Genomic DNA, 17416 nt, shown 5'->3' on the forward strand with positions numbered 1-17416 from the left:
GCTGAGTCTAGTAGAGAGGTGACCCTGCCCATGGTGGGGAGGTTGGAGTCGATGATCTCCAAGGTCCCTTCCAACCTAGGCCATTCTTTGATTCAGAACATGGCAGCACATTTTACTATTTACTTACTAGGCCAGGCTGCTTCACAAGTGCTTCATCATGACAGGGAACAGGGCACAAATGACCACAGGCCAAGGTTTTCTGGCAGGACTGCCGGCAGGGAGGACAGCGACCAAAGTGGCAGTAGTGTTTCTCCTGGGTAGAGTGGTGGCAGGTTGGTGGTCGACTGAAGTCCAAACCAAGAGCAAATCCAGATGGCAGCAAGAAAGATGAAGTTAGTCACTGGAAAATTGTGTTTAAAATACAAGGAACTGAGAGAAACTTGTTTGTTTAAATGAGTTCACTTCTCACCTTCAGCAGTGGTGAGGAGTCCAGTAAAATTATACAGGAGCTCTACATTCAATTAAAACCAGAGCTGGGTTGGTGCATTCAAACAGCTATTGCAATCCTAACCCTGGTCTGTGCTGGGCAATCTTGCTACACCCCAGCAGAAAATACTCTCCTTGCTCCTTTTGTTAGTCAAATGCCTCACTGAGGTATTGCAGAATGTCCCAGAGATAACTTGAAGGACTGAGTGGAAGAAAGACTTTGCAGATGGATTTATGGGTATGAAATATGCTGTTTCCTCTGTCCACCTTATTGAGTTAGACCCTCAGGACACTGGAGGTGTAACTTCTGTGGCAGTAACAGGAGGCATCCAGCCTAAACTGCCACAGGACTACAGGATGGGAAGTGCTCAGTAGGACAGAGCCTCCCCCTTGACAGCAGCAAGCTGCTCATGAAACCACAGCATCAAAGGAAGCATTTAGGAAGAATTACTGCTAATCTCCATCTGCATAGCCAGGAACAAAGAAGGCACAGAAGCAGTACCTGTATTCAGATTAAAGGAGCAATTCTTTGCCTTTCAAAGCTGTATTTTATTATTCTCTTTGAGGACACCTTAAACTCCACTGAAGAACTGGAAGGCCACAGGTGTTCTGTACTGACCTGCAGAGCTGCTTGCATTTGGGAGGTTTGATGGTGCGCTCCCTGCCACAGGGCACCTTAATGACAGTTCTGCCACAGCAGCACTTCACATCCACAGTCTCTGGACATGGATTACAGCTGCCTAAAAACAAATATATTAGCAACATCATCATGTGATTATAAAAGAAAATGGTTAACTAGTGTAACTCTGAATATGCACACGGTATAATTGTCCTGTTTCAGCAGCTGGTTGTTCAGGATTTGTTTCTGCTTAGCTTCAAATCCCTCCTGGGAAAGAATTTCACTGCTCTTAAAAGAAAAAATGAGGGACAATAATCATCTGGTTTGTCCTGCAATGAACTGCTGTCAAGTTAGAAACAACCCCCCCTCTCACAACTTAAAAAGAAGTCAGCATTATTAAAGCCCAGTCATTTGGGTCACACAACACTTAACACAGTCTCAAGCTGTGCCAGGGGAGGTTTAGGCTGGATGTTAGGAAGAAGTTCTTCCCAGCAAGAGAGATTGGCCATTGGAATGTGCTGCCCAGGGAGGTGGTGGAGTCACCATCCCTGGAGGTGTCTAAAGAGAGACTGGATGAGGCACTTGGTGCCATGGTTTAGTCGATTAGATGGTGCTAGGACATAGGTTGGACTCGATCTCAGAGGTCTTTTCCAACCTGGTTAATTCTATTCTATTTACTGTGTATGTTTCAATCTTCCAGATCATCTTTCATCTATATTCAAAAAGAGCCACAGAAAAATATAACAAAGTTCATCAGAGCACTGGCACAGGCTGCCCACAGAGGTTATGTAGTCTCCTTCTCCAGAGGCTTTCAAGACCCATCTGGATGTGCTCCTGTGCAACCTGTGCTGGATTCCATGGTCCTGCTCTGGTGGGGACTCGATGCTCTTCAAAGGTCCCTTCCAACCCCTAACATCCTGTGATCAGATTTTATGGATTCACAGAATGATTGGGTTGGAAGAGACCTTAAAGACCACCCAGTTCAAATCCCCTGCCATGTGCAGGGACACCTCCCACTAGACCAGGTTGCTCGAAGCTTCATCCAACCACATCTCCACAGCTCTGAGGGCTGGAGCAACTCTCCTGTGAGGACAGACTGAGGGAGTTGGGGCTATTCAGTCTGGAGAAGAGAAGGCTCCCAGGAGACCTTATTGTGACCTTCCAGTATCTGAAGGGGGCTACAAGAAAGCTGGGGAGGGACTTTTGAGGGTGTCAGGGAGGGATAGGACTGGGGGGAATGGAAAAAAAAGAGAGATGGTTAGATTCAGACTGGATGTTAGGAAGAAGTTCTCCCCCTTGAGGGTGGTGAGAGACTGGCACAGGTTGCCCAGGGAGGTGGTGGAAGCCTCATGCCTGGAGGTGTTTGCAGCCAGGCTGGATGTGTCTGTGAGCAACCTGCTGTAGTGTGAGGTGTCCCTGCCCAGGGCAGTGGGGTTGGAACTGGATGATCCTGGGAGGTCCCTCCCAACCCTCACTATGAGCCTATGGTTCTCTAGGAGGCATACTGCTTCCTTTCAAATCAATGCTCACTTTGCAGCACACTGCAAGGTTAACCTGACCTACTATTATACACTAAAAATGAAATAATTAACCATTAACTTTCAGCAGCTACTAAAATCTTACTGTGTAAGGAGAAATGCATGAATACACATATTTTTAAATCAAAACCATTACCTTTATAAAGAATGTTTGAAACCATTCTGACCTTACAAATTGTATTAGATTGTAGCTGGTTAAAGCACACAGAATCAACCAGGTTGGAGAAGATCTCAGTGATCATCAAGCCCAACCTATTACCTAATACCTAACACCTCGTGACTACTAAACCATGGCTCCAAGTGCCACATCCAAGCCTTTTTTGCACACCTCCAGGGATGGTGACTCCACCACCTCCCTGGGCAGCACATCCCAATGGCCAATTACTCTTTCTGGGAAGAACTTTCTCCTCACCTCCAGCCTAAACCTCCCCTGGCACAGCTTGAGACTGTGTCCTCTTGTTCTGGTGCTGGTTGCCTGGGAGAAGAGACCAACCTCTGCCAGTCTACAATCCCCCTTCAGGTAGTTGTAGAGAGCAAGAAGGTCTCCCCTGAGCCTCCTCTTCTCCAGGCTAAATAACCCAAACTCCCTCAGCCTCTCCTCACAGGGCTTGAAAGAAGTTACTTTCCTTTCCAAATGGATCATCTGGCACCAGGGCTGCCAGCTATGTCTGGGCTTCACTGACAGTCAGTTAGTCACTGCATGCTTTAGCTTTCCATGGATCAGATAACAAAGACAATTCTTCTGGTTTATGTCTTTTTTACACTGCAACTATATCCTCAATACTCCAAATTATGTCAATATATAGAGGCTGCTATTAGCTTGTAACTCACATAATGCTTCTGTAGGCATCAAGCAGAGTTTCCTTGAATAAAGATTAAGGAGGGAGGCTGTGGCTGCCTCCTCCCTGGAGCTACTCCAAGGCCAGGCTGGATGAGGCCTTGAGCGGCTGAGTCTAGTTGAGAAGTGTCCCTGCCCATGGTGAGGAGTTTGGAGTAGATGATGTCTAAGTTCCCTTCCAACCTAAGCCATTCTGATAGCTTTTAGCTTCATTATATAGAATAGAACAATATTAACCAGGTTGGAAAAGATCTTTGAGATCTTCCAGTCCAACCTATCACCCAACACCATCTAATCAACTAACCCATGGCACCAAGTGCCTCATCCAGTCTCTTCTTAAACACCTCCAGGGATGGTGACCTCCCTGGGCAGCACATCCCAATGGCCAATCTCTCTTGCTGGGAAGAACTTCCTCCTAACATCCAGCCTAAACCTTTGCACTTAAATATTGGTGATTGCATTGTTTTGATAAATGTCATACACTTGGCAGTGTGTCTGTTTGATATTTACAAAGTTCACCTTTGTTTCCTTAAATGCACTGCTCGGTTTTGATCCTGCTGTTAGTTATGAGAAATTGTTGTCACTTTTAGCCAGGCTCTAAGTAGTATCAAATAAGAAACAGCTATTCAGTGTAAAAGTATATCCTGGAGTAGAGGAGGCTTAGGGGAGACCTTCTTGCTGTCTACAACTACCTGAAGGGAGGTTGTAGCCAGGTGGGGGTTGGTCTCTTCTCCCAGGCAACCAGCACCAGAACAAGAGGACACAGTCTCAAGCTCTGCAGGGGGAAGTTTAGGCTCAAGGTGAAGAGAAAGTTCTTCAGAGAAAGAGAGATAGGCCATTGGAATGTGCTGCCCAGGGAGGTGGTGGAGTCACCATCCCTGGAGGTGTTAAAAAAAGGATTGGATGTGGCACTTGGTGCCATGGTGTAGCTAGTCATGAGGTTTTGGGTGACAGGTTGGACTTGATGATCTCTGAGGTCTTTTCCAACCTTGTTGATTCTATGATTAGCTTACTTGGCCAACCTGAATTTCATTCCATGGTTTAGTTATGAACCAAACTCATACAGAAATGAAAAAAGAAATCTGGAGTGGCAGAGGGGAAGAAGGAAGGAAAGGGAAAAAGGGCTGGGCACAGTTAACAGAGGGGAAAAGCCTAACCACTTGTTTGTGGTGACAAATTCAGTAACAGGTCAAGTGGGACAAGTGCCAGAGCCACTTGTTCTGTCCTCTTCAAGCCTCACTGCCTCAAAAGCACAACTGCCTGCACAAGCTGTGAATTACTTCCCAAGCTGGTGCCATTGATGGTTCAGAATACTAAAGGAAATTACAGAGGCTGCTCAACTGCTGTTTCAGCAGGGCAGCAGTTTCTGTGGGGAAAACTGCTGAGAGGACAACCACTTCTGCAGGCATTCCAGTTTAATCCCCTACCAAGCAAATGTCAAAGCAATTGGCTGGGGGAAAAGCTGTCAGGTTATTGTGGCCATTTTTGGCACCATTCCAACCAAGGTCACTGAATGCAGCAGTAAACTTTTTTGTTAGCCTTCATATAGTTACTACCAAGTTATGATCTCCTTTACTAGGAAGACACCAAGATACATTCAAGTTTGGTTTCAAAATTTCTCTGAAGCCCACTCCTGTCACGTGTTGCCTTCCAGGGTTTTTAAAACCCATCCAGACTCAGCCAGCAAAGTGTTTTCTCCATGCAGCTGGGCTTTGCTACGCATATTCATGTCAACACAATTATTTCACAGAGTCACAGAATATCAGGGGTTGGAAGGGACCTCCAAAGGTCATCCACTCCACACCCCCTGCCAGAGCAGGATCACCTAGAGTAGATCACACTGCAATGCATCCAGGCAGGTTTTGAATAGCTCCTGAGGGGGAGACTCCACAACCCCCCTAGGCAGCCTGTTCCAGGGCTCTGTCACCCTCACAGGGAAAAAAATTCTTCCTCCTGTTTCCATGGAACTTCCTATGTCTCAACTTCCATCACTGCCCCTTGTGCTGGCATTGGGCATCACCCAGCAGAGCCTGGCTGCAGCCTCTTGGCACTCACCCTGCACATCTTTATCAACATTAATGAGGTCACCTCTCAGTCTGCTCTTCACCAAGCTAAAGAGCCCCAGCATCCTCAGTCTCTCCTCAAAAGGGAGATGTTCCACTCCTTTAATCATTTTTGTGGCTCTGCAATGGACTCTTTTCTTTCAAGCAGTTCCCTGAGGGGCACAGAACCTGGACCCAATATTCCAGATGCAGCCTCACCAGGGCAGAGCAGAGGGAGAGGAGAATAAGTCAAGCTATGGATGTTGAATTAAGCAGCTGGAAATGGGACAGGGCACTTTCAGAGGAATAATGCTAAGCACAATTATCAGGTAAAAGCTCAGGTTGTTATGAAGTCCTGGCACTCTAACCAGCGCTAATAACCTTTCAAACACACTGCCTCCACAGAAAAACCACATGCAACAAGGGAGAGAATTCATTTAAGCACCACACAGAGTCATGTCAGCACAAAGACTGGCATAAACAAACAATATTCCATCAGCACAGGGATCAATCAATCATTCTTACCTCTGTGGCAGCCTGAAGGACATTTGTGGTTTCTGCAGCCCAGAGTCCGCCCACAGACCTGGTCACAAGGTGGACAGTTTCCAGAACAGCACTGTGAAAAAAGGGCAATGGACTTAACCACTTCAGAATGCATAAAGCATCACTTACTAAAGTAGCTGAAAGCTTTCTAGGGTCAAAATCCCCTCCTGGCTTTTAAGGCCAGTTTTTAAGCATGGTGACAGGGAATTCTAGTATACCTCAAAGTAATCTGAGTGACACTGAAGAAAACTCCTCTTTCTTTACTGTACCAGGCATGGAATGACAGACTGATGTGATGTATTGCAGCTAAATTGTCAGCTCGTGGCTTGGACCACTACACTCTATGCTGGGTTAGGAACTGGCTGGAGGCTGAGCCCAGAGAGTGGTGGTGAACGGTGCCACATCCAGCTGGCAGCCAGGCACCAGTGGTGTCCCCCAGGGATCAGTGCTGGGCCCCAGCCTCTTTAACATCTTCATTGATGATCTGGATGAGGGGGTCGAGTCAGTCATCAGCAAGTTTGCAGATGACACCAAGTTAGGAGCAGATGTAAGTCAGAGGGTAGAAAGGCTCTGCAGAGGAACCTCGACAGACTGGACAGATGGGCAGAGTCCAATGATGGCTTTCAACAAGTCCAAGTGCCGAGTGCTGCACTTTGGCTACGGCAATCCCATGCAGAGCTACAGGCTGGGGTCGGAGTGGCTGAGAGCTCCCAGAGAGGGACCTGGGGGTGCTGATCGACAGCCGTCTGAACATGAGCCAGCAGTGTGCCCAGGTGGCCAGGAGGGCCAATGGCATCCTGGCCTGCATGAGGAATGGTGTGGCCAGCAGGAGCAGGGAAGTCATTCTGCCCCTGTACTCTGCTTTGGTTAGGCTGCACCTTGAGTCCTGTGTCCAGTTCTGGGCCCCTCAGTTTAAGAAGGACATTGAGACACTTGAATGTGTCCAGAGAAGGGCAACAAGGCTGGGGAGAGGCCTTGAGCACAAGCCCTATGCGGAGAGGCTGAGGGAGCTGGGATTGTTTAGCCTGGAGAAGAGGAGGCTCAGGGAGGCTCATTGCCCTCTACAACTACCTGAAAGGCGGTTGTAGCCGGGAGGGGATTGGTCTCTTCTCCCAGGCAACCAGCAGCAGAACAAGAGGACACAGTCTCAAGCTGCGCCAGGGGAGATTTAGACTCGAGGTGAGGAGGAAGTTCTTTGCTGAGCGAGTCATTCGTCATTGGAATGTGCTGCCCAGGGAGGTGGTGGAGTCACTGTCCCTGGAGGTGTTCAAGAGGGGATTGGATGTGGCACTTGGTGCCATGGTCTAGTCATGGGGTCTGTGTTGATAGTTGGACTCGATGATCCTCGAGGTCTCTTCCAACCTTAGTGATACTGTGATACTGTAAATTGCCAAAACCATTCTCTAAACAATAGACTGGAGCAAGATCATCTCTGGAGACTCACCTTTCTCCTGCACTGGTGCTTTTGGCAGTCACGAGTTTTAGTGCACTTTGTTTCACACAGGTATGGCTTGTGGCAGGGCATGCGTTTAGTGTGCTTCCCACAGCGGCACTGCTTCTCCACTTCCTGGGCAGCAAGACGGGGGAGAAAAAAAGCAGCCTGGTTTTCATACCAAAAGAAAACACACCCCAAAAGAGCAGAAAATAAAATGTTCCACTACTGCCTGTAAAGAGAAATTCATGAGAGAGTGATGCTCTATCACAACACGAAGTGTACTGCGTGCTCTGAGCAGACCTGGGGACCTTGTGCCAGTCTTGCAGAATAGAATAGAATTAACCAGGTTGGAAAAGACCTTTGAGATCATCCAGTCCAACCTATTACCCAACACCATCTAATCAACTAAACCATGGCACCAAGTGCCTCATGCAGTCTCTCTTTAGACACCTCCAGGGATGATGACTCCACCACCTCCCTGGGCAGCACATTCCAATGGCCAATCTCTCTTTCTGGGAAGAACTTCTTCCTAACATCCAGCCTAAACCTCCCCTGGCACAGCTTGAGACTGTGTCCTCATCTCCCCTCAGCCTCCTTTTCTCCAGACTAAACAAGCCCAGTTCCCTCAGCAGCTCCTTACTGTGAGGGACTGTGATGAATCTGTGGACCTTCTGAAGAGCTCTGGTGAGGAGTGCAGTATTGCAAACACCACTGTGTTCCCATGAGAAGCTGGAAACTCCCTAGACTGGATGTTGGAGGATGAGAAACCACAAGATAAGATAGGAGGCTACCTGGCCTAGCTTAACAAGTAACTATAGCAGTGCTATCAACTAACCCATGAGAAGAGTCTGTTAACCAGTCACATGCAGTGACACTAACACGATAGATAGATATAAATATGTGTTTCTTGCTGGAATAAACAGAGTCTTTTGTCTTTCACTGTACTCTGCTTGTCTTTCATCTTCGTTGCTTTTGACTGTCCCCCTGTCCCTATCCCTTTTGAATCCTGTTGGGGCAGGAGAAGGGTAGGGAAAAAACCATGCTGCATGGATTCTGTGACAGCTGACTGAATTGTCCTTGGAAGGCTTGCACTGTTCCAGGTACACAGTGTTTAAGAAACCTAACTGGCCTGGACCAAATGGATCAAGGTTCCCAAAAGATGATGGAAGCTGGTTGGTCAACTTGCTTCTGCCTCAGGCCATCTATGCTGCCTCCCACGATGCAGTAAATGCTGATCTGGCAGCCAAAGGAAGCTGCAGACAGGACTGAGGGGTTCCTGGGATGCCACTAGCTATCAAAGCACCACTGGGTGTTTGTGGGCAGCTCATACAGCACCTCTCCTGTGCTGGGGTTGGAGCAGAGGATCTTTGCATCCTTCCCACAGCTCAGCAGCAGCTCTGAATCTGCCACACTCCAAGCAATGGCAGACACACCCCTTGTGTGGCTTTCTAGAACATGAAGAGGCAAATCTTAGGTCCCACATCTAGATCACAGGCAACCTGTCACCCTCTGAGGCCAAAACCACCTGGGTAGCCACATCAGGGTGCCATGCCAGGCCTGAGCAGTGCAGAGAGTCATTGACCATTGCGATGTGCTGCCTGAAGAGGTGGTGGAGTCACCATCACCGGAGGTGTTCAGAAGGAGACTTGACAGGGTGCTTGGTGTCATGGTTTAGTTGATTAGGTGGTGTTGGATGATAGGTTGGACACAATGATCTTGAAGGTCTCTTCCAACCTGGTCTATTCTATTCTATTCTATTCTACCCTGTAACAAGATGTGCAGCTGCTCCAGTGAGACTTACCTGCCTGCATATTTCACAGGGACCTCGATGGCAGCGCTGGGAACATCTGTGGATGCCACATTCCAGAACTTTGTCACAACTGTCACCACAGGTGGGCACATCTTCTGTACAAGGCAATGTAAACTCTAGACAGAGAGAGAGAGAAGCACAGGCAAACACGTAGAAAAGAGGCCAAAACATTTAGCAAGTATGAGCTCAGAAGACAAGACTCTCTCAAATTTTTCCCCCCAAAGCTTCTCTACAATTACTCAGTTACTCACAATGCCAATCAAAGCCCTGCTGACAAATAAAGCTTTGAAGCAATTCAGCAAAACAATGGAAACAGGCACAGCTCACTGTAAGAACTAGTCAGGGCCCCTGTCCTGCAGAATTAAGCTGAACTCCTGGCCTGCATCAAGAACAGTGTGGCCAGCAGGAGCAGGGAGGTCATTCTGCCCTGTACACTGCACTGGTTAGGCCACACCTCGAGTACTGTGTCCAGTTCTGGGCCCCTCAGTTTAGGAAGGAGGTTGACTTGCTGGAATGAGTCCAGAGAAGGGCAACAAAGTTGGTGAAGGGCTTGGAACACAGCCCTATGAGGAGAGGCTGAGGGAGCTGGGGCTGCTTAGCCTGGAGAAGAGGAGACTCAGGGGTGATCTTATTGCTGTCTACAACGACCTGAAGGGGGATTGTAGACAGGCAGAGGTTGGTCTCTTCTCCCAGGCAGCCAGCACCAGAACAAGAGGACACAGTCTCAGGCTGTGCCAGGGGAGGTTCAGGCTGGAGGTCAGGAGGAAGTTTTACACAGAGATAGTGACTGCCCACTGAAATGGGCTGCCCGGGGAGGTGGTGGAGTCGCCATCACTGGAGGTGTTCAGGAGGAGACTTGATGGGGTGCTTGGTTACATGGGTTAGTTGATTAGGTGGTGTTGGATGATAGGTTGGACACGATGATCCTGAAGGTCTCTTCCAACCTGGTTTATTCTATTCTATTCCTGACTGTCAAGGACTGGATGACTTTGATCTAATTTTACCTTTTTCTTTTCTACTTTAAATTACTGAATTGTTTCTTGAAAAGGCAGCTTACTTGATTTTCCACATGGGCAGGACCTCCTCCCAGAACGAGGGCAGTCTCCACAGGGACCAGAATGACAAACTTGCTCACACGTGTGATTGCCACAAGGCAAACGTTTCCCACACACCTGGAAAACTCAAGAGAAACCAAGTCAAGGCAAGGGAATGGAACTACACCCCAAAACCAAAGCAACTCAAGAGGGAAAACTAGGGGTGAGACAAATCTGGGGCAATTGTAACTGCCTCTGAATTTTGACTCTTTTTTAATCTTGCATTTGCTGAATTGACCAAACAAAACTGATCACCCTGCAATGACCCTGGCTGGAAGAGCACAGCACATTGAGAAGTTAGTGGTTCACAGAACAGTTAACCTGAGTAGTCCCAAGCCTCTGCTGTGCTGCCTGTACAGCTTGGCCTTAAACCCTGTGCTGTGCTGCATGTACTCCTTGGTTACAGGATAGAATAGAATACAGAATTAACCATGCTGGAAAAGACCTTTGAGATCACCCAATCCAACCTATCACCCAGCACCATCTAATCAACTAAACCATGGCATCCAGGCTCCTCTTAAACACCTCCAGTGATGGTGACTCCACCACCTCCCTGGGCAGCACATTCCAATGGCAAATCTCTCTTTCTATGAAGAACTTCTTCCTAACATCCAGCCTAAACCTCCCCTGGTGCAGCTTGAGACTGTGTCCTCTTGTTCTGTCACAGGTTGCCTGACAGAAGAGACCAACCCCCACCTGGCTACAACCTCCCTTCAGGTAGTTGTAGACAGCAGAGAAGGTTGGAGGCAGCTCCCACTTGGTACCAGAGATAAAGCCACCTGATACTATGATACTATGATGTCCATGCCAAGTGGCCAAAAGGTCTCATCCAAACATCCCTCCTGTTTGACAGTAGAACCAATGAAGAGGGTTGCTCTCCTGTAACAAAATCCTTCAACAACTCAAACCAAAATAAGGTAAGCCCTCCTCCAGATGGGGTCTGCACTGCATGCTGCACATGGCTCAGAGGCTCAATGCTGCACAGCTGGGGGTTCCCAGCACCTGCAGTGCTGTACTATTGTTAGTTCACTCCCTCTCTCTATAGTGTTAACTGGAAGAATCACATTTCATTGTTACTTTAGAGACTGAGTGCCTTTCTTATTGGCATCTTATTAACCCAAGAAGCTCCTGGGGCAAGCTCTCCCTCATCACTTAATTTCAAAACTGTGTTGATGCATTTACAGGCTGTCAATCCACAGCCCTGGTCCTAACAATAAGCTGCAAATACACTTCAAAGTAGAGAAGCATGAAACTCTTATCTACTAGGCTGGGGTTTCATGCTTGTTTTGGAAGACAGCAGCTGAAATTTCACCCTCAAGCCCAACAAAATGGAATGTACAAGGTCAAATTCACAGCTAGCTTAAGCCTGGCCTAAGTCCAGAACAGTAACATTTTTACTACTGTCAGAAATGAACTGGGCCCCCAAGCAGATCCATGCTCAAACCCTGCTGCTTTCATTTTTGACTGCACTTTCCAAACCCAAACAACAAAACTGGTTCTGCACTGGAGGAGTCACTGCAATCCAGAGAAGGGCAACAAAGTTGGGGAGGGGCTTGGAACACAAGCCCTATGAGGAGAGGCTGAGGGAGCTGGGGCTGCTTAGCCTGGAGGAGACTCAGAGGAGACCTTATTGCTCGCTACAGCTACCTGAAGGGAGGTTGTAGACAGGCAGAGGTTGGTCTCTTCTCCCAGGCAGCCAGTACCAGAACAAGAGGACACAGTCTCAGGCTGCACCAGGGGAGGTTCAGGCTGGAGGTTAGGATGAAGTTTTACACAGAGAGAGTGATTGCCCATTGGAATGGACTGCCCAAGGAGGTGGTGGAGTCACCATCACTGGAGGTGTTCAGGTGGAGACTTGACAGGGTGCTTGGTGCCATGGGTTAGTTGGTTGGGTGGTGTTGGATGATAGGTTGGACACGATGATCTTGAAGGTCTCTTCCAACCTGGTTTATTCTATTCTATTCTATCTTTAATACACTGAATAATCACATTTTGCATAGATGAGCAGTAAAGGACAGCTTCAACATACCTGATCACACTGCCACTGAGGACTGGCACAAAGTCTTTCTGCGGTCTGTCTGCCACAGACGCATCGCTGCTTACTGACTCGTGGACAAGGCTGACAGTCTCCTGCATGGAATTGCAAAGTGACATGGAGAACAGGGATCACAAAAGAATGATGTATCCTCCCCTGGAATACTGCATCCAGTTCTGGGCTCCCCAGTTCAAGAGGAACAGGGATCTACTGGAGAGAGTTTAACAGAGGGCTACAAGGATGATGAAGTGAGTGGAGCACTGCCTTGTGAGGAAAGGCTGAGAGCCCTGGGGCTGTTCAGTCTGGAGGGGAGAAGGGGAGAGGGGATCTGATGGATGTCTATAGATATCTGAGGGCTGGGGGTCAGGAAGGAAGGGATAGCCTCTGCTCACTTGTGCCCTGTGATATAACAAGGGGCAGTGGATATTACCTACTGTACAGGAGGTTCCACCTCAACATGAGGAGGAACTTCTTCACTGTGAGGCTCACAGAGCACTGGAACAGGCTGCCCAGAGAGGTTGTGGAGCCTCCTTCTCTGGAGACTTTCAAGCCTTGTCTGGACGTGTTCCTGTGCAACCTGTGCTAGATTCTATGGTCCTGCTCTGGCAGGGGGGTTGGACCCTCCAGAGGTCCCTGCCAACCCCTAACATCGTGTGATCCTGTAATTAGAACTCCTCCTCTGAAGTGGCAGAAGGCAGCTCTACCTGCATGGCAGGGATTCTCACAGGTGTGTTGCCCACACAGCAGCGTCCGTCCACAGGGCAGGCGGCACGACCAGTCCTTGGCACTGCACCTTCGGGGCACTGCTTTGGCTTTCTTGCAGTGACACGTTGTTGTGACCATCTTTGGGCAAGGTGGGCAGGGTCCTAAGGGTAAGAAAAAGAACTCATGAAGAACCATTCAGCAAATGCAGCCCTGACCACAGCTGCTCTGCTCTGAGAGTCTCCAACAGTCAGCAGATTTTGAGTACAACCGTGTGACGGCTGCAGAAACACATCACACAACCAAGGGAGGCAGTGGATTTACCTGGATGACAAAGCAGCAAACATTTATGCCCACAGGGAGGTTTGAATTCCCTCTCACATATCTGACCACAGGAGTGAGGTACCAGCCAGGGGTCCACCGTTGGATTCTCCACTTTCCCACAGTAACAGTAATACCTACTGGGAGTCTCAGACCGTTTGTATTCAAACCTACATTTAGGACTACAAGAAGGGGAAAAAGGAGTGGAGGGGGGTTAAAAATGACAGGTTTTAAAAGACTGTTCTAAAGAGAAAAGGTTTTTTTCATCATTTCAGTTTCCCAAGGCTATCAATAAATATTTTCACAACCACTGTAACTAATAAGAACATCATTGCATTTACACTAAACAACAAAGGCCTTGCTATAGGTCAGATTTTTGCAACACACTCATTAGAATGCCTAAGGAATTGTCCCACCACTGCAGTCTTTTTTTCTCTAAGTGTGCAAAAACATTCATCACATCAAGCATGCAGAACAATTTTTATGTCAAGTGATACCAAATGAATGCATGTGAATTGAATTGAATAGACCAAACCAGGTTGGAAAAGACCTTTGAGATCATCCAGTCCAGCCTAGCACCCAACACCATCTAATCAACTAAACCATGGCACCAAGTGCCTCATCCAGGTTCTTCCTAAACACCTCCAGGGATGGTGACTCCACCACCTCCCTGGGCAGCACATTCCAATGGCCAAGCTCTCTTTCTGGGAAGAATTTCTTCCTCATCTCCAGCCTAAACCTCTGAGACTGGGTCCTCTTGTTCTGGTGCTGGATGCCTGGGAGAAGAGACCAACCCCCACCTGGCTACAACCTCCCTTCAGTTAGTTGTACAGAGCAAGAAGGTCTCCCCTGAGCCTCCTCTTCTCCAGGCTAAGCAACCCCAGCTCCCTCAGCCTCTCCCATCCTCTAGCTTGGTTCCACCTCCCCTGGTCCTATCACTACCCAAAGTCCCTCACCAGCTTTCCTGCAGGCCCCCTTAAGATACAGGAAGGCCACAATAAGGTCTCCTTGGAGCCTTCTCTTCTCCAGTTTATGCCTCCCTAATGCATCATAGATCATAAACCATTTCTCCACAGTGCCTGCACAGCTCTACTATGTGTTAAATAAAATACCATTCTTGTTGAGATTTTCTTCATTGAACATTATGCTTAAAACACAAAACCAGCCTGTGGGATAAGAGCCTTTATCAACTGCCAAGCAACAGTCTTGTATCTTATTTCCTAAGCAAACCTGCTCTCTGACATTCCACATTAACAGAGCTTTTGAACCCGCCTGGCACTTGCAACCAAACTTGACAGAAGATATAATCTCAGAGCTACTGCATGTTTCCACATGAAAGTAGGTGGGCAAATAAGGCATGGAACAAACACAGACAGAAAGATTTTGACTGAACCTTCAGACATAAACCTACTGAAAAAAAGCAAGACTCATTCTTCATGCAGCCACAATATTAACAACCTCTTCATACAACCTCAAGCAAAACTGAGAGGTTGGCTTCAATGCTTAAGGTATAGAGAGAGACACACCAAAATAAAAGGTCTAAATCTTGCTGGTTTAGAACTGGGGGGGGGGGGGGGGGTAATTTATTTATTCCATGGGGCCAGTTTTAGAAGTGAGAATGGGCTGCCCAAAGAGGTGTTGGAGTCACCATCCCTGGAGGTGGTTAGGAGGAGACTGGATGAGGCACTTGGTGCCATGGTTTAGATGGTGTTGGGTGATGGGTTGGACTCAATGATCTCGAAGGTCTCTTCCAACCTGGTTAATTCTATTCTATTCTACATATATATAAAGCCATCCAGAAACAAATATTGGAAGCTGAGACATAGGATAGTTAAGCTACCTTCTCAGAAGTCAAAGGAAATTTGATGTATTATGGTTTTAATATCACTGTGAAATACTCCCAAACCAGGTTGAAGCAAACTTGAAAGTATTTTTTTGAAGCAAAAGAAAAGAGAGGCTTCTAAACTTTGTGTTTGGGTGTGCACAGCATTTAAAAGTACCATTCCTTTCTCCAGTAACTCCAGCTCACACATCTTTCACAATTAAAGTACCAATAAATGTGCCCTGAATAGCTCACCATGGCCAGGGATGATCTTTCTTCCCAAAATCATCATCTGTCAAAGGAGAAGACACAAGGAAAAGGCTGTCCCTGGCCCACTTCTGGATGCACACCAGGTGGAATATACAAAAGCATCCACAGCAGCTCCAGACCTAAAGAGCAGATACAATGTCAGTTGCTTCATACTGGGTTTCTTTCAGTTTTCACTGCTGAACATCTGCAATACCCAGAGAGCCACAAGCTTCCTATTTTTTCACTTAACCAAATGGCTTCCCAAAGATAGATTTCACCTATTGTTAGATCAAGACAGGCAGCTTTACCCTTAGAGATCCATAGCTGTAATCTTTTTTTCCTGCTCCTGGGCTAAGTTTTTGCCAAGGTTTCTGGAACACAAAATACTCATTTAATCTCCTCCACTCACACCCCAAAACATCAAGCCCAAAGCAGGACTACTGCCAGCTTAGCTCAGTTCAGCTACAGCTTTGCCTAGCAAAGTTGGAAAATGATGAAGGTTGGGGAGTCCACAACCATCCTAGGCTGCTTAATCCAAGTGTCACACTGTCTTCCTAGTACCCAGTCTACACCTCCCAACCTGTTTGTGCCACTGCCTCTTGTTACACCACCTGCCACCACAAAGTTGACTGGCTTCAGCCACCTGGAAGAAAGGGGCCAGAGTATCACAGTATCAGTCAGGGTTGGAAGGGACCACAAGGATCAGCTAGTTCCAAGCCCCCTGCCATGGGCAGGGACACCCCACACTACATCAGCCTGGCCAGAGCCTCATCCAGCCTGCTCTTAAACACCTCCAGGGACAGGGCCACAACCACCTCCCTGGACAACACATTCCAGGGCTTCACCACTCTCATGGGGGAGAACTTCCTCCTCACATCCAGCCTGAATCTCCACACCTCCAGCTTCATTCCATTCCCCCTAGTCCTATTCACTACCTGAGATCATGAGCAGTCCCTCCCCAGCCTTCCTGTAGGCCCCCTTCAGATACTGGAAGGCCACAATTAGGTCTCCTCAGAGCCTTCTCTTCTCCAGACTGAACAGCCCCAACTCCCTCAGTCTGTCCTCAGAGCAGAGCAGCTCCAGCCCTCTGATCATCTTCGTGGCCCTTCTCTGGACACCTTCCAGCACCTCCACATCCCTCTTGTAATAGGGGCTCCAGAACTGGAGGCAGTCCTCCAGGTGGGGTCTCACCAGGGCTGAGCAGAGGGGGAGGATCACCTCCCTCGACCTGCTAGCCACACTTCTCCTGATGCAGCCCAGGATCTGACTGGCTTTGCAGGCTGCAAGTGCACAGAGAGTCCCCTCTCTGGCAGTGGAATTCACCCTCACTTAATTTCAATCATTCCATTTTATATAGGCAGGGACAGCATCTGAACTCCTCATAGTTGTCAGGGTTGGAAGGGACCTCAAGGACCACATAGTTCCAACCCCACCTCACACTAGATCAGGTTGCTCACAGCCACATCCAGCCTGGCTGCAAAAACCTCCAGGGGTGAGGCTTCTACCACCTCCCTGGGCAACCTGTGCCAGTGTCTCACCACCCTCATGGGGAAGAACTTCTTCCTAACATCCAGTCTGAATCTACCAATTTCTGGGTTGCTTTCCATTCTCTCATATCATCCCTAGGCCTGCTCTGCCAGACTAAACAAGCCCAGCTCCCCCTCCATACTTTAGATCTCTAGACATCTTGGCACTAGAAATACTATACTCTTCCTTCTTTCAAACTTTAGGATTTACATAATATGAAAAAGATTTGGTTTGAAGTATGCCTTTCAACCTAGTGTCTTTTATTCAAAGAGTAAGAGAGGTATAAAACACCTCTAACTAGATCAGGCTGCTCAGGGTCACATCCAGTCTGATCTCGAGTGCCTCCAGGGATGGGGCCTCAACACACATCCCTGGGCAATCTGCTTCAGTATTTCACCACTCTCACTGTGCAGAG

The 17416-nt window shown here is 48.0% G+C and overlaps 1 protein-coding gene across 1 annotated transcript in view; it reads right to left on the reverse strand.

Annotated features, from left to right (window-relative positions):
• Positions 1-17416, reverse strand: part of NFXL1 (nuclear transcription factor, X-box binding like 1) — a 66304-nt gene that overhangs the window by 44910 nt on the left and 3978 nt on the right. Inside the window, exons 4-13 of the mRNA XM_068137646.1 lie at positions 15481-15614; positions 13407-13585; positions 13085-13246; positions 12375-12475; positions 10309-10423; positions 9243-9367; positions 7451-7573; positions 5989-6079; positions 1046-1166; positions 128-284 (exon numbers count right to left, since the gene is read on the reverse strand). Of these exons, the coding sequence (XP_067993747.1) occupies positions 128-284; positions 1046-1166; positions 5989-6079; positions 7451-7573; positions 9243-9367; positions 10309-10423; positions 12375-12475; positions 13085-13246; positions 13407-13585; positions 15481-15614 (1308 nt within the window). The remainder of the gene's footprint in view (positions 1-127; positions 285-1045; positions 1167-5988; positions 6080-7450; positions 7574-9242; positions 9368-10308; positions 10424-12374; positions 12476-13084; positions 13247-13406; positions 13586-15480; positions 15615-17416) is intronic.

The sequence above is a fragment of the Melanerpes formicivorus genome, unplaced genomic scaffold, assembly GCF_026170545.1.
Source record: "Melanerpes formicivorus ecotype bairdi unplaced genomic scaffold, bMelFor1.0.p_v2 SCAF_4, whole genome shotgun sequence".
In the NCBI taxonomy this organism is placed as follows: Eukaryota; Metazoa; Chordata; class Aves; order Piciformes; family Picidae; genus Melanerpes; species Melanerpes formicivorus.